General features: G+C 35.9%; 1 protein-coding gene across 1 annotated transcript in view; it reads right to left on the bottom strand.

Annotated features, from left to right (window-relative positions):
• Positions 1-1,353: 1,353 nt before the first annotated feature.
• The window catches only part of LOC149575329 (uncharacterized), a 160,970-nt gene continuing 139,941 nt past the window's right edge, over positions 1,354-22,382 (bottom strand). The window contains exons 6-9 of the mRNA XM_089816023.1: positions 2,698-2,791; positions 2,250-2,588; positions 1,754-1,804; positions 1,354-1,569 (exon numbers count right to left, since the gene is read on the bottom strand). Of these exons, the coding sequence (XP_089672149.1) occupies positions 1,354-1,569; positions 1,754-1,804; positions 2,250-2,588; positions 2,698-2,791 (700 nt within the window). The remainder of the gene's footprint in view (positions 1,570-1,753; positions 1,805-2,249; positions 2,589-2,697; positions 2,792-22,382) is intronic.

Here is a 22,382-nt window from a genome sequence, read left to right on the forward strand (position 1 = left end):
CCAAACTTTAGGGTACAAGGGATAATTGTTAAAAAAATAAGAAAGTGTTTATATGTGTCTATGGAGAGAGAGAGAGATTTCAAATATATGCATATCATGACATTGATAAACCATTCACCATAGACATTTTAGAAGCTCAATAGATAGCATTTTTTTATTTTTTTAAAGGCTTTCATTGTAAGAATATGGTGTGCATATAGCAAAAATGCCCAAAGGCTCCAAGTTTCATTCATGAAAAGAATTATATATTTAAATCTAAACAATAGACATCCTATTATAAGTCTAACTAAAATATTAAACAATACCAATAACATAGAAGTCAAATTCCATAATCAAATGTCCATAATAATATTATAATGTAAACACTAAAATTAAACTACTAAATAGTAAACACAGACATTCACAATGATATATAGTTGTCCATAGTCAACGATGGTATGTCTAGGAGTCTAAATCAAGTAAATTTGATGCCATAACCTCATCTTTCAATTATTGTTTACTTCTTGACTAGTTGCTACTCTTTCCTTCGTGAATGTGAAAATTAATTTTTTTCTTCTTTTTGTGTTGCTTCATGCTTAGATTAGGTTTTGGTATTGTTACTATGGTTTGGATGTCCTTGAGGGCCAACTAGTATGTTTTCCAAATTTAAAAATCTCTCTTTTTAACATACACAGTCCAAAAATGGCTTGAGCAATAGAGGATGGCTAGAAGTCCCCAAGACGGGAAGGGGATTCCTAGCTATCCTCTAGTCGTCTTGAAACTTCTAGCCATATGCCCATACGCTGTTACTCTCAAAGTGTCATTTCCAAAACATCCTGTTTTGGGGGGAAAAAGAAATGAATTAGTATCCTTCAGAAAGATGTGGGGGAAAGTTGGCAGGGGACATGTCCTTGTGGAGCATAGATGTCAACCTAATTGTTATCAACATTCCTCACAACTCAATGGAGCATTAGCAAGCCAAGCACATGGAGATTCATATGCACATTTTTTTAGACAATTATCTGAAGATCACATAACTAACCAACAATATCACTATACAAAAGATCATGTTGCCAATGTCACAACAAAGTCACTAGCAAAAACAAAGAATGTTCAATTTAATTATGTGATAGGCAAAAAAAAGTTTTCACCCAAGTTTCTAAAATGGGAAATGTTAATGTTTAACTATATATATCTACAAGTAGTCTTGATATTCAATATTTTCCTGAAATTGGCACTTTATTTATTTAAACAAATGTTATAAATGTAAATTTCAATGAATATTCCATACTAGACTATAGTCAGTCTTAGTTGAGTTCAAGCTCAACTTTCATCCTATTTGAACATCTTGTTAGGTAATATAGTTCACTAATTTTATTTAGGTGAACCTTTTTTAGTTGTGAGATATACGATTAATACTCCCAATTCTACATCTATCTCATCGTGGTTATATGGAGGATGGATATGATCTTCATTTAACATTGTGAAGATATCCAATAAACTTATTTGCATTTTATGCATATCTGTTAGTTTTCTGTTTGTGAATGTGAGTGGAAATTTCTTTGAGCATACAGGTGATCCAGTGACTAACTGCAGTGACAACTCATTAAGTTTAGAAACCGGAAAGCCACAATGCAATCTACCATAGAATTGAAATATTCGCAGATGTTATTGTCACAAATACAAGGTAATATCTCAAGGGTACTACATAATACACTAACATTCTCTATTGTTGGTCAGGTTGTGATATTACAGCAAATCGAGAAGAATTTACCCGACATCCCAGGTTCAATAATCTAGGCCACCTGTAGGCTTGGTATTCCCTCTGCGATACCATCTCAGTTGTTAGGCGCTCTAAGACCAAGAAAAAAAAGTTCAACAAACAAAACAAAAAAGTCGAACAGAGTCATTGAACTTCTTAGTTTTAGTGCAACCTGACAAACAAAAAACAGTTATCAAATTTAAAATAATGAATTGGTTCTTATTTTGTTCCATCTGAAATAGTTGACTGAAATTCAAATAGAGATTCATTCCAATGACACAGCCAAATGCAAGCAACAAAACAGTAGCAAACTTGAGAAATGAGTTTTCTGTAAGATGGGAGAATAAAATTATCAATATTGCTAAGCCTCTGTGAGCAGCTTGAAGGAAACAAGCTCGAATATGCAAATCTTTGTTCCTATGGATACATCAGGATTGACAAGAATTTGAAACTCAAATGGACTATTTTCATCCTTTCGTAGAAGAGTTCGAAGTAAAATTAAAAATACCTTTACAAAATCTATCACATTAGAACTTTGATTTCCCTCTATCCGTTGATTAACCCCTTTTGATGCTTGTTTATCTTCTCGGTAGAGATCTTCAGTAGGAATGCCTTTATCATCTCTTTTGATATAAGCCACATTTGTAGTACAGCAATGAGAATCTTCCCTCTCTTGGCGAGAATTGGTGTCACTAGTTGTCACTTTAGTTTTCTTATCTATATTGGGAGAACTAGAGGCTTCAAGGCTTTGAAAAATAGACTCGGCAGAAATATTTGCAAAAAGTTGTTTTGCTGCTAGATTCTTTACAAGAACTGGAATATTTGCTGATTGATCCCACATATGGAGCTGTTGCATTGATATTATAGTCATCCATGAGGAGCTGAAAATGTAATTGCTAAAAAAAATTGGGCATAAATTAAAGAACTTAGGAGGTGAGAGCTTCCTATATACTAACCAGGAAAGGTCTATAAATCCAGCAAATACAATGAATCTGGTTAACATTGTTGCCGCAGTATGGTGGTAATGTTGCTTGATTAGTATCATACGAGCTGGCACAAAAGTAAGAAATCACACAAAAGTTAATGCCTGCTGATGATAGGTGGAAAAATATATGCCCAAACTTCAATGAAAACAAAGAAGGATCAAGCCATCACTGATTATTCTAACATCCAAACAATTTGGAATTTCAAATAAAAAGTGAAAAAATATAATGCATGGCAGTGGTAACTTCAAAAGAAATCCAAAACCATAAAGACTCCAAGTGGATTGTTTATCACCAAACTGCTTTCATAGAAACCAATTTCACCAGCTACAGAGGGATAAAAAAGCTAAATGCAAGAAATATTTTGAGCTCCCAATTTTGCATGACAGAATTATCAAGTCATAGGCACAGTTTTAGATTTTTCCTTCTTACTTCCCTAAGAGTTGTTACTTTTATTTATATTAATTAGTTATTTTGTTTGGATTGTGTCTTATCTATGCTTTGAGTAATTTCTTTATATTTGGCTCTAGTAACTTCCTTCTTTTTCTTCTTTTTTCTCATTCTACATATTCATATTTTTTCCTTTCTTTTTTGTTTATTATGTTGTCTTCTTTTCTATTGATTGATCTAGTTCAGTTTTTTCAGTCTTATGATTTTTACTGTCTTGCTGATTCTTAAGAACTATTGACCATCCTGGTCTCTCAGTCCTCATGTTTCACTTCTCTCATTCTTCCTCATCTCTTATTTATTCTAGGGTCTGCAACTTTACATCTTACTTGATTCCACTGGCTCTTTTCATCCTGATGATGGATAAGTTGATGCTAAAATCCACACTATTGAATCTAGAAACAGCATTCTCTTTATATGACGGACCGAGGAAATCTCTTCGTACAATAAATTGATTTGCTCTAAATATAATTGTGAGATGAGAAATCATATAAGAAGCCTAAAACAAGTCATCTAATTTGTTATCCATTTTATATTTAGTATTTTGTTTCTTGTATCTAAGGTTATATAGCCCTCTAATTTGAACTCTCTTAAATGAAATTTTGAAATCTGAATTTGACTTTTGCTTCTCAATTTGTATCTCAAAACCCTGTGAGTATGTTGCTAGAAAGGAAAATTCTTATGGTTTCTCGCTACTGCTAAAACTCTTCTGTCCCTGTGAAGAGAAAAATAGATTTTGGTATGAAGTGGCATTGATTTCATTTGGTTCTCTTTGCCTGAGAATGACTTAAAAAGTTTTACCAACATAATAAGATGTGAAGATCCATGTGAAGGGAACTGAATGTTATTGCTACAAATATTATAACTGTTTTTGGGTGTTAAATAGACTGTAGACTACTGTGGCTTTGAACAAAGAGCAACATTTGTCTGCGTTGCATTTTATTTCTGAAAACTGGCATTGAGCTTGTTATCTGATGCTGGGTGCTGAAAAATGTGTTTAACTTGTTCGTGGATGTTGGAAACTACAATTTATTTTTTAAATTATTAGAAGGCAACAAAAAAGGTGATAAAAATAAATCAAAAGCAACCGGAAATAAATCAAATGACAAGGCATCTAATTGGAGTGAGAAGCTGCTATTGCAGAAGTTATTTTCTATTTCGGAAAAAAATTAATTGTATAAAATATAAGATATTTATTAATTTGAGCTAAAATTACACACAACCACAGAGATATATATTTGCATTTTTCATCAGGTTGTCGTCATTTCTCTTCTCATTTCTCGTTTCTGGTAAACATAGCTTGGGAGAGAACTTAATTGCAAGAGGCTGCAAGAAAATGGAGCCTTGACCATGTACATATCACCACTCATCAGCATTCATCCTATATTGATCATGAAGAGAGGTAGTGTCATGATATTTGGAAGATGCAAATCAACCTTAGTTGCCGATTCATGAAACAAATCCAATTCAGGTACGTGAATCTGATCCGTGGGTTTAGGATTTTTTTTTCCCAATTAAGATTCATGGAGGATTCATGTCTATATATATATATATATATATACACACACACACTAAAAAAGAAGACAAATATACAAAAGTCTAGAACTAAATCATTTCATAGTAAAAATCTATGATTCTAGTATGGATCTATGAATCTAGTATACTTGATAATTGATCTATTTTCATGGTTATAAAGAAAATCAACACATTAACTTTGAATTACTTATTACAAAATGACATTATGATCCTTGAGGATCCGGGCAGGATCCTTGAGTCTACCTAGTGATCCGTCAGGATCCATGGGCTCCACAAGCAAAATCAAGGATCCTGCCTGGATTGGGCAGGACCCAAGCCTGAATCCGGATTTGGATTGGATCTGAATCCGGATCTACGTTGTGTAGGAGGAATCCAGCAGCTAAGAAATCAACCAAACTCAATCAAGAAAATATTACGATTTTCATTATCATCGAATATCTTTCTAAATGTTGCCTAAAGCCAAAAACAACCTTTGCATCTCCACCCTCCTTGGCAGTGCAAGCATCTCTTGGCTACAAAACCATGGCGACAAAACATATGTTAAAAGGTGTAAAGAGGTGGTCATCTTTTTCTAATAGTCAATGATAATTCATTCCACAACATTAAAAACTGCACACATATGTTCTTTAGCCTCTATGATTGTTCATATGTTCTTCGCTATGGTGTCCATGCCATCATAAATTTCACCCAAACATGGACAATTAGTATCAAAATAACTAATCATGCTCATGATATGCTTGACAAAACTCAAAACGATCCCACCACTCATCATCAAGGACCAATGCTTTTCCTTTTTGGGCTCTTTTTGTGTTTAATTGCCTCCATACACTCCGCAAGATGCTCATGACCATAGCACTCAAAACCTCTTTCACTTTCAAAAGCTATCTTAAAATGATTGGGTGTGATACAAATCATGTTTTGGCAACCTAAAATGGCATTAAATAATACATGTCATATATCAGCTATGAAAATTTAAAACTACAATGTTTAAAAAAATTAAATTAAATTACCTTCAAGAACTTCAATCTGAAGGTGGTCCTAAATATGGCTTGTGACATTTATTGACTAGTCCCAAACATTTGAATCTCCTCAACTTTTTTGTAAACTTGTTTGACCCATTCAATTTCTATGCCAATCTTCTACAAGATTAAATCGAGTGAGTGGATTGTACATGGTGTCCAAAAATGTGATTACGTGGCCTTCACTATAGACCCAATTGCCCTACAATTTTTACCATTGTTCCTTATGACTTGGACAACATCTGTAGGCCCCACCATCTCAATTGATTTTATGAGGATACAAGCAATGAGACTTGCATCTTTCACTTCCTCACAATCCATTGTCTTCAAGAACATCACCCCTTTAGCAGGCAGTGCTATAGTACTGATCAATAGCCTATTTTTGTAGTCTTTCCGCCATCAAACATGGACACACATGTTACCATCTATGTATCTCTGATCACTCTCAATTGTATCTATATTGCAGCATCTTTTACCAAATTAGGTGGTTCACACCTTTCCATAACTAGGATTAACATAATGAGGTGTATTACAAGGGGTACTCACCATCTCTTGCCAAGAAAGGCGTTAGGAAAATGTTGAAAGGAAGCTCATTTGCATTAATGCTATGAGCAACACTCTAATTTGCAACCTCCTTGATTTTATGTTTTTTGTCCCTATCCCATAGGCCTCTTTCTTGTGTACAACAAATTTTGGTTTAGAAAGGTGGTGACATTAGCTTAAAAGGATGTAGGCCAGCCTAATTTCTCAAGCCACTAGGAAGCCTATTCAATCTTGTGTTGGCAAGGGAATAATTAGTCTTCGATTTGTTTCTTCTCACATCAACTTCCTCTTGTTCTATAATATATTGCAAGATTAGACTCATTGGCAACCTTTTCTTATTTGGCCCTTGACAAACTTACAATCCTTTTGCAGGAATGGCATAGAAATGAGCTTTCATTCAAGTGTATGAGCTTAGATACTCAATGTTGCAATGGTTACACCATAGAAGATAACCACCAACACTAGGCATTTTCTCAATCATTGTTACACAAAGTCGAAGTGGTGAAGTTGAATCAATTTTAAAACGATTCTCCCAAGCAATTGAACTACAACTTCCAATTCCAACCATTGTGTTTGAATAATGAACCTAAAATGGAAACTAAAACTTAAAACATTATTAAAAATAAGTGAAAAAAAACTCACCACTATAGCCCCTAAATATGTATACAAAGTAGTAAAATGTACTCAAAACTTCATTAAAGGAATTTTAGAAACTTGAACATTTTTTAGTCTTCCTTCATCTTGTAAAAACTCATTGAATACTTGAAAGAAAATGGAGATTCACTCACCTTTGCACAATAAATCCTCCTCCAACAATTTGATAAGGGTACTCCTCCTATTAACATAATTGAATAGAGAAGTAACAACAAATTGCAAGAACAAAAAAATGTCTTCTGATTATCTCCATTAAAATGGAACTACAATGTTTAGCAAAATGACATGCAAAGCCACATGGGCAATTTCCTTACAGTATTCTACAAGTTAGAGCCACACATATATATCCCCAGAATTGTCTTAGACAACCCTACGCAAATTCATTATATAGGCAATTTTTAACTGCCCTAGAAGGCTCTATAAGTTTTAACCATGAAGCTAACCAACGTTAAAATATTATTGCTCACATTTTATTACACCAGAGTAGCCCCCAACAAAATATCATGCACGCGTTTGACAAAAGAATTTGTCCCAAGTCAAAACCCTTTGGGAATTTAAACCACTTGAAGTGCCTTAATGTCTTATCTAAAGTATTATGTTTTACAATGTCTCACTGTCAAGTATAAATGTCTCACCGATAAAAAGTGCCTAATTGGATAATAGATGCCTCACTGGCTATATATATATATATATATATATCACTTTCCAAATTACTATTTTGAGTCATATTTTGAAACTCAAAAGAAATTTTGAAAGAATTTCATATTCGTCTATTTAAGGTAGTGCAACTTTTCGAAATCATAACTTATCGCTAGTTGCTCCAATTGGCTATTTTAACCCCATTTCGAAAATGGGACCATAATGTTTTACCCCGGTATTGAAATGTTTTATAATGTCTCACCAAAAAAAGGTGCCTAATTGGATAATAGATGCCTCACTGGCATATCACTTTCCAAATTACTATTTTGAGACATTTCGAAACTTACAAGAAATTTTGAAGGAATTTCATATTTGTCTATTTAAGGTAGTCGAACTTTTGGAAACCATAATTTATCGCCAGTTGCTTAAATTGGCTATTATGACATCATTCGAGAATGCCACAACCTATTCTACAATGTGCGATTAGCACAAGCTCTAGTTAACTGAGGTTTGACCCCTTTTTGGAGCCTCTAAAGCCTTCAAAACTGAGTTCAAAGTTTTTGAACCTTGTTGCAAATACAAAAAAAATCAATATCTTCAAAAATAGACTTGATCTTAAACTGAAACTTTACTAGTAGGTTAATACATCCAAAGTGAACCTAAATAGAAGAAATTAGAACATTATGATCTCCAATGAACAACTTACTAAAAATAGTAAGCTTTCAGAAACAATTATGCACTAAGATAGCCTTTATTGAAAAGGAAACTAGATAATATTTTTGGATGATGCAATATTGCCCTTACACCCGGATGCTCTTGCATCACAGTTCCTAAGCCTTTTGTGGGTGTCTCAATCCTTGGTAGTTTTACTAACTACCTTCAAACCAAGCTTGAGAAAGAATAGTGGAAAATACATGAAAGATGAATGGAATGATCAAAGTAGAGGTAATATGCTCAAAATTAGGTTCGCAAGGAATTTCTTTAAGGTTTAAAATGTTGTTTTCTAGCAAGTGGGGTCCAGTTTTTGGTGCTCACAGTCGTGTGTTCCCCCAGGTGTGGTTGGGTTCATCCCAATTTCAGCACAAATGTCCCAAGAAAACCCACATCATGTAGGGTAGACATTTTAGAACCAACAACTTGTGAAAATTCAATCGCAAAATAGGATGAACAACCACAGTGTGTGAGATAAAGTCTCTCCTACCTCGCAAGGAAGGCTCCCCTTCTTACTGTTCCTTAGATCAACTAAAGGTAAGCAAGAAGTTAGAGGTACTTTGAAGGGTGTTACTAATATTCTTTCCTCTTGTTTTAGGAAACAATCCACTTACTCGTAGAGTAGGTAATGGGAAAGAAGAACCTCTACACTACGCTTCTATCTAGAAATTGGAAACAATGATACCAATAAACCAACACTAACTCAAAAGCTGATTGAAAGTGTACCAGCTTGATCTAAGTCCAGTTGTTCTACACTATAAAAGTAAGTCACTACTATTGTGGTGCAAAGACTTCCAGAAGTAGATGATTTCTAGGCTATAATCCTATAAGTTATTTCAGTTCTAAGACATGAAAGTAACTTACACCTAACAAAGTGCGTGAAAATCGGATAGTAATATTACCTACAGTCCTATATTACCAAAATTGCTCCCAATCAAAGCTTCGTCTCCAATTGTTTCTTTTACTCACTTGCTCTAATAAACATATGTAATAGTAACATGAATCAAAGACACTTGACCCAAATCACAGTCAAAGCTTCTAATTTGCTCTATCACAATTGTTTCTAGTCAAACCTTTGAATCCAATTGCTTCTTTGTATTCACTTTGCTTCCAAATTGGTACTACACAATCAAAGTTATGCTTGCACAAGTTTGGCAGACCTCTCTTGCATAAAATAAAAGATGATTTTTACAATAGGGGGTCACTCCTTTATATAGGAAAAAGGAGTGAGAGAAAAGTGGAGAAAAACGTAGGAGGAACTCAACCACCTTGACTAGGTCAAAAAAGGAAAAACAAAAAATATTGGATTACATGACCGAAGGTTCCTGTAATCGGATTACACATAATCTATCTTCTGCAACTACAAAACTAAAAATGTTCTTGAAGAAAAAGTTGAAACTGCTGATTCTAAATAAATCAATCTTGTAGATTGTCGGTAAAGGCCTTGTACTTGATGATGCAATTGCGGATGATTGCCGAATTGGAAATTCTTGTATTTCGCATCACCGGATTCTTGTTGATGAATCACCAGTTGCCATTTGAAAACTTGATATAATCAAACTTTTCCTCGTTCTACATTTGTGAGTTCTTCTTTGTCAAATTCACACTTTCTGGAGTTTCTAACACTTTGAAAACCTTCTCAATGATGTCCAAATGCAAACTCAGAACAACTGTCCCATCAGCATCTTTAATTGATCTCTCTCTCTCTCTCTCTCTCTCTCTCTCTCTCTCTCTCTCTCTCTCTCTCTCTAAGTGCTTTGGCGCATTCCCACACAAATTCAAGTTCTAGGGCCACCATTTTTTAAGTGGAGACCAAATGAATATTGCTTCTTCTAATTCTAAGCATTTCTTCTTGATAGGATGTCTCAATTCTTTGAAGAAATTATGACATGTCTTGACTTGAAGAGTTTGCTGCAACGTGAAGATTCCAAATAATGCAAACATGATCTAACGCGATTGGATCCATTAAAGCTTAAAGCTCCGAACAATAATGGAAGATCCATGGAAGAACAAGTGTTCAAAGTATGGAATAGATACTTATTTAATGCTTTTCAAGGCTGGAAATGAATGGAACAACATGTATTTGGGCAAAAATGACCAAAATTAAGGTTTGGATGGTGGTTACATACAAGCAAAATGGGGCTTTTTCTTTGAATGGCTTAGAATGCAAGTGAGAAGCATATGGATGTGTGTAGGATGAGAGTTTTTATGTTTAAAAATATGAGTTTTGATCAAAATTGGATTTGGAAGATGCAATTACATGTGGTACAAACTCATCATTTTACTTCATGAAAATATGTAATCGGGTTTTGGAATTGAGAATACATGTTAGGGAATCAAGAGTTTGGATGTATTTGGATAAAGGATGAAAATGGAAGGTGAAAACATGGAAATGTACTTACATTCTTGAGGGAAGATCTCCAACTTTTCTCCAAAAACAAACCAAAACAAGCAACAAAACATATACAACAACTAAAAAGAAAAAGAAAAACATACCTCTTGCTTTGACTCAAACTTTGACAAACTCCAAACCTTCAGTTTGCATGCAGTTTCTTTTTTGACATGGAAAAGCTTTTGCATTTGTTAAGAATGAAAGTTTCAAACTTATTTAGTAACTTGAAGCAAAAATATAGGGCTGCATTTGAACAAATAGATGATAAAGTGCTGAAGAACGCAACAAATTAGCAAAAGTGTTAGCCGCAACTGATAATGTTGTTAATGTATGTGAAAGAGTCATATCAGGTGTTATTTGTCATTGATGTTAGGCTTTAATTGGTTAGACATTATGCTAATTCAGTAGAGTATCATACCATTTGATTGATGAAGAGGATTTGAAGAAAGTATGGTATTCAATGGGTACTTGAATGAGTTGGACTGTGGCAGTATAATGTTGGTTTGATTGTTTTACAATAATGTAATGTTGTGATTAAGTGATGAAGATCATGTATATGCATGCCAAGTTTCACCAACATAACTACAAGGTAAATTAAGGAATACAGTATTAACTGAGCTACTATAGTTTTCACCAAGCGCTTGGCAAAGAAGAGTTGAAGTTTAGTATTAAACGAGTAATTTCAGTGTTACCTGAGTGATGTATTGCCTAAGTAAAGTTGTTATGTTCACCGAGCTTGAACAAAAAGAACAAGTTAAGAAAAGATTTTATTTGAGGACGACATTTGATGAAAATAAGAATGTTCAAGAAGTTCAAAGGATAAACTCAAAGTTACTTATGAGATCTACGACTGGAAAAATGTAATAAAGATCTAATGAAGGAGATTTAACAAAATGAAGATGAGCACAAAGTTCAAGGAGAAGATGTATACATCGAGTGTCTAAATTCACTGTATCTGAGAGCTACAATCGTGATTAAGTGGGAAAATCTGAAAGATTTTGGAAAGGAAAAGTTACCTATTTATGTGGATGATCAAGATTGTTTCTGCTTCCTGATTGTTGCTGATATTGGTGTTGTTGATTGAGTGATTAAAGTTAAAGGAAGATAGAAGGCAAACTGAGCAGAGCAGAAGTGAAAAGATCAAGCAAAGGAAGTGCTAAGTGACGATAAAGTGTGTAAATCAGCTAAAAAGAGATCAAAAGGAAGAGACAAAGCAAAGCAAAGATCTGAACAAGCAAGGTAGTGCTAAAACTAATTGATCACTTGAATTTACCTTCTTACGATTTTAGCAGATAAAATCTCTTAATCGAGTGGACAGAACAAGTCTTTGAAATCCTATATGGTAGCATCCATTAGTGATGTTTGTAATTCCTTTAGAGCAGACCACTATTTAGAAATGTCAATGAGTGATAAGGTCTAGCTGATCTTTGGTTAAAATCATATAACCCAATTACACTAAAAATGTGCATGTAACCTCTACTAAGGTTGGCTCCCAATAGAGCTCACTTTAGAAGAGTGGAATAATTTGGGTTGTCGATTCCCAGGTGATTTTTCCCTTTATAGGGTTTCTACATCAAATGTGTGACTGTTATTGTGTTGCAAGTTTATTTTCATGTTAATTACGTAATGCTACAACTCGGTATATACCAAGTGATTTCTGTAATACTTGGTATAAGTAAGAAACAATGAGATAACAATTTGAAGTAAAGTTGTTATGAGTCTAATTTGATATGTTGAATGTGGTTAATGAGTTATTGATTTGAAAGTGTATGAAGGTTGATTTCGTACTTAAGTGTTTTAAAGGCCTGTAGGATAATTGGATATAACTGATTGACCTCCCCCTCTCAGATATCTAACAAAAAAATGAAGATATACAAGCAAAACCAGATTCTTACAATTATTTGGAGAGCAAAGAGCAATTTTTGGAAGAAAATTGGATGAACTTGTTTTGTCCAAAATTAGGTTCTCCAAGTGTATTTGCATGTGATGAACCAAGTCTTCGATAAATTCAAACATTGGCTTCAAATCGGGTTTAGAAGATGCAAATACATGTGCAAGATGTTGCCAATAAACTTGCAAATGCAATCCTAAGTGCAGATCACACTTCTTGGAAGGATTTCCATGTTTGAAAAAAATCTATAAGGCAAAGCGTGGTCTCCAAGCGCAAATGCATGTGCATGTATTTGATGCAAATGCCTTGAAAATCCCTTTCCCTCCAATGTTTTATGCAAAATCGGGTTTAGGAAGCCCTATTACATGAACGTTTTTGCCTTTGATTAGGTAAATTGTGGTCTTGGAGCCTCTTTGCATAGAACGCCTCCTTGAGGAATGAAATCAAGGTCTCTAACTCCAAACACATGAAGAGAAAATGCAAGGCAAATGCATGTTACTTGCATTACAACCCAAATCACACTCTCTAAGAGGCATTACACGCGACGTTTTTGGCGAAAATGCATGCCTTCAATGTAACTCAAGTTTTTAGAAGACTTTAGCATGTTTTAAATACACATTTCCTTTGCACAAGTTCAAACGTTTTCCGTTCAAGGAGAAAAATTGAACTCTTGGAGACCAAATGCATGTCATGCATTTGCATGTAGAGCAAAAGTGGGTTCTACAAATGCATTTACATGAAGTGTTTTTTAGTGCAAGAGTAAAATAGGACTCTTGAAGAGCATTTACATGTTTTAAATATGCAAAGGAAAGTGTTTAAACTCCAAGAGGAAAAACGTGGTCCCCAAGTTGTTTAGCATGTGATACAAGCCAAAATCGCACCCTCCAAGAGCAAATGCATGAAGGAAATGGTCAACACAAATGCATGTAAATGTAGAATCGGGTATAGAATCCTCAAATGCAAGTTTAAAATGTGCAAGGAAAATGCATATAACTCATATATAGACTAAAATTGGGTTTAGAAGAGCCCATTGCATGTCATGTTTTCTTGCCTTGCATTTACATGTTATGCACTTACATGTATTCTGACCAAAACTCCACCTCCAAGCCAACATTGCACTCTCTAGGAGTGATTGCATGTTTTAAATATGTAATGCATTTACGTATCCAAGCCAAAATCAGGTTCTCTAGATACATTTATATGTAACTCATTTCAAAAAAGAACATGTAATGAAGTTGCATCACTTAAGTTTTCTATTTAGCACCTATCTAATTGATTTATTAAGCATCACTTAAAGGGGTCAAATATCATATTTACACAGTATATTTTACATATTATGTGCAAATATGTTCAAAAAGTAACATTTCACTTAAATGTTTTAAAATAAAACATTAAAGTAAATCTCAACAGTAAATTAGACTATAAAGTGCAGAAAGTCACTTCTTCAAAACACCAAGGGAGACCTTCATCTCCCAGTCCTGCAAACCCTTCTCTTTACCTGATGAGACCTCATGCCACTAGCGTTGCTCACTCTCTTGTCCACCAGGCTCAAGTTCCTCATAATACCATAATCTCCAGGATTAATATTTTCAAATATATCGCACTCAGCATAGATAGTCTCCTGATAAGATATGATAAAGAAAATCCTACGATTTTGTTCTCGCCAAAGATTCCATATTATGAAAATAGGCACAATATCCCAAGCCACTTGAGGGAAAGTAGTTCTAGTAGGAGGCCTACCCAAGCTTTCCCACAATTCAACTAAGGAGGTAGCATGGATGCATCCATGGTGCCACACTTGCCACCACCTATGCCATATTTCTATAGAAAAAGAGCAGAGGAAAAACAAGTGGGAGACACACTCTTCATTATTCATACAAAGGAGGCATAGAGAGGGCTCTTGAAGTCCTCTCTTTTGAAGATTCTCCTATGTTAGGCATTTCTTTTGAGAAATCAGCCATGAAAAGAAATTGCATTTAGCCCAAGAAAAATTATTCCAAACCTTCTTCCACCAAGGCACTTCAGCTATTCCATGCCATTGTCTATCTATCAAAAGCATATTGCTGTGTAATTCACCATTTTGCTCAAACTAAAAAAACAAATTATCGTATCAAAGATAAAATAAAAAAACCTTTGTAATATCAATGTTATAAATAACTCGATAACTACAATATAAATAGAAAAATAGATTTATATGTATCTATGCATTACGAAGAAGTTGTTATCCACTAAAGAGGCATGTAAAAAACATCAAAGTAAATCTCAACATTAAATTAGACTATTAAGTGCATAAAGTCACTTAAGTGATAAATCTAAAGTTATAAAGTAACATAAAAACATAACATAAAGTCATTTTAAGTTATATATTTCAAAAAGTGCAACTCAACATTAAAATATAAAGTCAATGTTTTAAATATACAATTGGACTTGGAGAACCCACTTTTTAAGCACTTAAGCCTTGATATCTTTTGACTAACAACTCTCGTTAAGCCCCAAGAGATATCAAATCAAAGGGAAAACCAAAAGCAATAGATTGAAGGAAACAAAAAGATTAAACCAATCTAAACACTCAAAAACACAAAAGGGACTTTGAAGGCCTCAAAAATCGAGTATAGGCTAACAAATTGCAAAAAAAAAAAAAAGAATTTATGATAGCCTTCAATAAAAGGATTCATTATATGAATTGGGAACGATCAGTTGATCAAACTTTACCAATCAAATAGGTTATCTCTTAATTCGAAAAGATTCGTACTGTTACCTACATTTTGTTACATTTTGTAGTGACAAAATGCTGGACAACACATTGCACCTAGATCATAAGGTCACCATGGCTACTAGTCTCATAGAAAAGGCATCAATAAGCTCTTTGCACATCATAAGAAAACTACTTACAACATCTAAATAGGTGCCTTGCAGCACTACAATCATGAGATTGTTGCCACCAATCATCTCGTTGACCTCATCCCTAAACCCCACCATCCATCACCTAAAATTCCTTATCAAGATCAACAAAGACATGCATGATGTCTTATTCTAAAAATGATGAGAACTTTACTAAACTCATGGGATGCCAACATAATATCTCATTATGGGACCATATCATCAACTTTGCAAATGATTTGGATACAAGCAGATAAAGCAATGTAATACAAGGATGTATTGCCCCCCACCCAAACCCCCATAGGGACAAGGTGTTCCCCCACCACCACCCTGCTGCCACCATTGCACTATCAGGATGCCACTAGAATGACACAATGTCCTTAGAACGGATGTGGGGACACCCAAGCATCTCTCAACCGTATTGGAGATGCATGTATGTCCCCCATAAGTAAAGAACCATAAAGTGATTTTTTTTTTTTTAAATGTATATTTTTAAATTTTGTTCATACACTTCAATTTGGGGGAAAAATGCGTCAAATATGAATAATCCAAAGGCCACAAAATAGGGAAAATATGTTTGGCGGCGGAAGCACTACCCCTCCTTATATTACAAGGAGCATACAAGGGGTGTTGCCTCTTGACCCAACTAGGGGTTGCCACTTCCAAACCCCAGCTTTCGAAGTTAAAAACAAAAGAAGAAATTGATGAGGAAATTGAATGAAATCAACTTGATGTTTTTATACCCTCTTTACTAGATTCCAATGATGAGGAGTTTTCGTCGAGGGATGATTAGAGGCCTTCCTTTACTACACTTTGACATTTTATCATAGAAACACAGGGACACGTCCCCCTCTTTTTGCCCCACGTCCCGAAGACGTGGATGCATAGGGGACTTGGGGACTCCATTCTCCTGTCCCTAGTAGCACCACCATATTCCACCACCTCCATCGAGGATGGGGGGACCTCCCAGTGTTGACTATTTTTTGATTTGACTATTTATGTTCAATGTTTGATGTTACAATTCAATGCAATATTCAAGTAGTCACTCTTTTACATCTTTATATATTATATTGTAATACATCTTTTCATAACTAGTATTTTAAGTACTATATGTATAGTGTATACCGTCCCTAAATTATGGCCCCTTTGTCACCTAATCCTAGCAACTTGTCCCCCCGTTCCGTCGTCCCTCTATCCCCCAAGGCATTGTAACTATGCATTTTATACATGTTATGATATCATGCCACTCATTGTAATCATCTTTAAGACTTTATGATTTTATTTTTATTATAGAAATCTTCTATTCACCAATTCGACAATTTTATTTAATATTGTAATTTTTAATTAGTAATTTGACATTTTCAATATTCCAATGTTCATTGTTCAATGTTCAAGAATTAGTATTCGGCATTTGCAATTTTGTTACTTCACTTATTGTATCGTTCCATCTTTTCATAACTAGTATTTCAAGTTACATTGCTCCCCACCCCCGCCACCCCAAATTGAGGCCCTCCCCCTGGCCCTTGTCCTCTAGATCTGAGATAACACTAATATTAAACAAAGAAAAGACAAAACTTTACGGCTCATCATGTCACAACATGTCAACATGTAATACTATCGAAATCCATATCTCCAAATGCCAACCCCACCTCCAAATACAAAAATCCATGTTCCCCAACACAATCTTGTATTCTTATGCAAAATAGTCCTTGGAGATCAAGAACCCTATCAATGTTATCCACAATTTCACCTCCAAATACAAAAAAACATATCTAAAGTGAGGCATGTTATTCCTATGCAACATAGTCCTTGGAGATCAAATCCTGAAACCCCTCCAACAACCCTCAGTCCCTCATATCTTACATGTCTATACCATAAAAAGTTGCTTCTTGTGATACATTGTATAACCACGCATCCCTCACACATCCATCCTAAACACGTCCTACCACCCTCCCACTCTCTAAGCAATCTCTCCATCATTTTATCCTTGTCTTGTGATGTGGTTTTCCCTTGTTATTGGTCCCATGGGAATGGCTATCCAAACATAGTCCAATGCCACCAAGCCCCCATAACCTCACAGCAATCCTATTCCATGGGAATCTCGCCAAGTGATCTAACACATCTTCCAAAGAATCTCTCAGTTTTACAAGCCGTGATCCACTACACTCAAATAATTGTTGTTGCCACATATCCTTCCCAAATCTCTTGTTGTTCCCATAATCAACACCATTATCATCAAGAACAACAACAAATATTGGTATTTAACTAAGCTAGAGGCAAATCTTTTTGTCTTTGTATTCCTTGTGCATGCTTGCATTCTTGCATATTTGCATTATCACTCATTTGCATCTATTGCAATCCTTGCCACATATTACCACAATGACATCATGATTTTCAATATCATAAGGTCATATGACATACGCTTGCTTGCATGTAATCTCCCCTTTATGGCTAAATTGGAAAGCCGGGATAATCATCCAATTCCAACTTCTTACTTTATCAAATGAATGCAATTAGAACCAGTTAAGATGTTACACAAGATATCAATTCCTATTTCTTATATGTTTGTGTGTGCATACAAAAATGTTATTGCATGGATAGCAATGTCTGATATCCAATTACTAAATATGCTATGAATGATATTGCTTTATCATTTATAGTGATAAAGTAATGACGCCATGCCTGACATACGATATGTTTATGCAATCAAAAATACATTGCTTGTAGAAACGGACTGCAATGTATGATATGTAGATTTGATTATACAATGTATGGATATTGCCAACTGCGATATGTTTCTGTTTCAGGTCAATAGTTGTATGCTTGCGACTTCAATGATGGATGCTATTTCTGATTTACAGCTTATAAGCATGCAATGTCTCCAATTAAAGCTTATAGAGATGATATTGCTGTGCCTGATCTGCACTTTATGAATGTGCAATGTTCTGGCTGTTTCTGATTACAATCCTTTGAATATATGCCACTGATTATGCCAAGTGGTAATTGCTCTAATAGAGCCAATCCAATACTGGATTAAAAAAGAGGTAACATTCCAATGATACTTTCAATAACCATGAGAATACATTTTTTTGTCTTTTTACAAACAAAGAGATGCAATGAATGACACGTCTCTTCCCTCATGCCCCTTTGCTAACTGCAACTTTCCATAATAAGACTAATTTGCTGCATAACTAACACAGATTGGTTTGTGCAGATGATCATTGACTAACTCCCAGGTTAACACTAATCAATCTCATGTTTCTTTATGAAGGTAATCCTTCCATAATCAATAGTTAACATCTCTTAGCTAACTATATTAGTTTGGTTTAACTATCATTAGTGTTTAATCAACTTATATTAATTGGTGTCTTAGCCAAAACTGTTATGATTATATCTGATTGATATCTTTCCCTTGATAATTGTCTAGTGATGAAGTTTGATCTATGTATTTGTTAGAGTAAATAATTATTATTTACGCTTTTACTTAAGTTTACTCAGGTTAAATGCATTTATTTAATTGTTATAGTTTAGGAGTTGTTGACAACACGGGAGTTTGTTCCTATCTAAGTCATACTTATCTCCTCACCTTGATCGAGGACATTCCACCTTTTGCGGACGTATGTTTAGTTGTCATTCTTATCTCCTGGCATCTTCTAGCTTGTTCTAGAAGTCTCTTTGAGGCCTTTATATTCGGGCTCTCTCATTGTATTTCTCAACTCATTTTCAAGGCATATTGTATAGCAATACATTTTTTTTTGTTTGCAATATCTTCTCTCTCAGTCCGTTTAGTTTTTCCAAGCTCCACCTCTTCCTTCTTTGGTTTCCCTTCAGCAGGTTATTTGCATGCAGGTGATCTTGGCAAGCTGTGAAGTTGGCTTTCATCAACTTCTACATGGTATCAGAGCCACCCTGTTGCTTCCTCGCTAAAGGATTTTTTGAAGCCGCGATTCGGAGACACAAACCTTAGTTTGTTTGTGATTTTTTTCTCCAATCAGGAGGAAGAGCATTTTCTCGGAGCACTTTGGGCCTAAACGGATGCTGCCATTGAGTTCAGAAGGTCCGTTAAAGTCAGGATCCATATAAAATTTGTCCATTTTGGACACAGTTGATTCAGGAGGCAAAAAAAATTATTTGGAGGTTGTACAAACGATTTTTTAGCATTTATTGCAAAAAAAAGTTAAAATTTTGCAGGGCCGCCCAACGGCCAACGCCACGCCACAGTGGCCACACCACCGCGCAACCGACGCTCAGCCTGGGTGCAACCACAACGCGGCCTAAACTCGACAGCTGCCCCGGTGGCTGGCCCACCGCCCTTCTCAATGGCGCCACCTCAGTCTACATCCGCCCTATTCTGTGGCTCCACTGCCGCCTCCGCCCTGTTCTTCAGCCGCCACCGGGTTTCACCGCCTCCACGCTGCTCTGTGGCCACCGGTGTTTCTAGCCCACATGGCGTTTTTTGCAACGACCAGTTGGCAGCATACAGCATGTGCCACGTTGGCACCTACCACGTAGCCCGTGCCATGTCATCGCCAGGACAGCTCACTTGCCACGTGGATGCCACGTGGCACTTTTTTGCTGCGATGGCCATCTAGCCGTCAATTTTGAGATGGTGAAATGCTGATGTCAGCACTATATCAGCATCTTGCAAGCACTCCAGGGTAATTTTTGACCTACTCACGGTTTTTTGGCCATAACTTGAGCAAACGGAGGTATTTTTCCGATCCGAAAGCGTCGGAATGCTGGTTCCGAGACAGAGACATTGGTGCAAGTATTTTGTGATTTTGATGCAGTTTTGTTGCCTGTTTTTGCAGTCAAAGTCGAACATTCTGTTTTTCACTCCAACAAGCATATCTTATGCGTCTCATCTCCATTTTTTGAAAATGTTATATTTTTCGAAAGTTGGTTTTGTCATGTTTTCAAAAATGTTGTCATTTCCTTCAGATTCTGCCCCATGCTCTTTCTATCATGTTTTTGGCATTTTTGCTCTATGGCGGATATCTTGGGTGTTCCAGTTCCAAGGATCATTTTCATGGCATGGGATCTTTTGTTTTGGGCTATACTATCTTTTGTATTAGCATTTTTCTCTTTCTGATCATTGTTGATATCATTTGTAAGCATCTTTATGCAAACGCACTAAGATAAAGTGCCACTCTTGCATTTTGGGTTCATGAACATTGTTTTGAGACAATTGTACTCGCATTGTTTTATAAAGCACCATGGGGGGTTAGTTGTTGCCATTTTTGTGCCCTCTCCTTTGTCAAGTGAGTGTCCCTTTCACGACATTAGCCCCATAATGTGTCGGTGACACGTGCCTTTATAGGTGTTTGTACCTCTTCATCTCTCTCGTTACTCTTGGTTCTTTCTACAAAGGATTTTGGCCCACTTTTTTAGTTGCCTATCACCTCACCCAATCTGCATTAAGGGGGGGTTATTCTGTTGTTCTAATGCTTCCTTGGTTCGATGGTTCGATAGTGTGAGCTATGTATTCAGTATTTGATCCTATATACTAGGCGATTGCAATGGCTGGCTACTTATGCATTTCGGTGAGATGGATCATCTACCATATAGATACTCTTGGTTCGTGCCTTCTATTTCCGTGGAGGCTCTTCAGATCAATAGTTTCTTTTTGACAAAGTTTGCGGCTTCTTCATGCTTCAATGATACTATTCATGATCTTCTCTTTGTTCCTATTTTTTGGGACATTTCACTAGTTGGAGGCTTCTTCAGTCCTTCACTAGGTTTTCTACCTCTTTTTGGGGGAGGGTTTTTCTCATGTGGTTTTCTCTCTTTCCCCCTTTTCAGAGATTGCATTTCTCGTTGCTGGAACTGATGCAGGAGCATCCAGAGGTATAAGGGCAATCCTGTGTCACCCAAAAAAATGTACTTAGACTTAGTTTCTGTTTCATGTCTTTACATTTTTGGATACCCATTTGGCTCAAATAAAGGTTCCAACTCTCATAGTTCAACTATCAGTGCATTTGAAAATCCCGAAAAAATAGGAGCATGTATTTGGGCCATCATTTCGGTAAACTAGAAGGTGTGAATTGGCCAGATGAATGTAATCATGATTTAGAGCATTCCAAAAAAAGAATCAGGTCAATAGGCCCCACGGTTTGAAAGTTATTGCAGTTTTTCGGGTTTTGGAGACCTCCTAAGAATGCTTCAAAGTCAGAGTTTGGGGCATTAAATGACTTCGAAAAGGGTCAAAAAATGGGGGACGAGTGAAGCTTGTCCATAGGGCTATAGAGCGCTTCGAGAGCTTTCCGAAAATGTAAACGGTTCATCAATCGGAGCTACGGTTCAAAAGTTGTGCCTCCCAGAAGTTCGGTTACCGTTTCTGGATTTTTCTAGATTTGCACCGACTTCTAACGCAGCTTCCGGAACCTTCTATTTCGTCGGTGGATGTCTACTAGCACTTTCTAGAATGTACTCCTAGTCCTTAACCCTCCGGGGTCTATTTAAGGAGATTTTTGGCATTGTAAAAGGCAGTTCGGAGTGGAGTTTGAGAGGAGGTGCTAAAAGGAGAAATATTCTCCTGATTTATGCTATTGTAAGCCCTTAGGGCATGTTCTGAAGTTTATTTTCTTTGTACTATTTGTACTAGCTTATTTTCTCAGTTAATATAATTTCCCTTTTCTGTTGTGTCCATTCTGTTCTTGGGTTGTGTCCATTCTGTTCATGCTTCAATGATACTCTTCATGATCTTCTCTTTGTTCCTATTTTTTGGGACATTCCACTAGTTGGAGGCTTCTTCAGTCCTTCACTAGGTTTTCTACCTCTTTTTGGGGAGGGTTTTTCTCATGTGGTTTTCTCTCTTTCCCCCTTTTCAGAGATTGCATTTCTCGTTGCTGGGACCCATTCTGCATTTCATCTTAGCTGTTGTGAGCTTAAGTGCATTCCCCTAAGTTGCACTTAAGGGGGGGTGTTAGAGTAAATAATTATTATT

The sequence above is a fragment of the Cupressus sempervirens genome, chromosome 2 (assembly GCF_028749045.1).
Source record: "Cupressus sempervirens isolate cs-2001-9-10 chromosome 2, ASM2874904v1, whole genome shotgun sequence".
NCBI classification, from domain to species: Eukaryota; Viridiplantae; Streptophyta; class Pinopsida; order Cupressales; family Cupressaceae; genus Cupressus; species Cupressus sempervirens.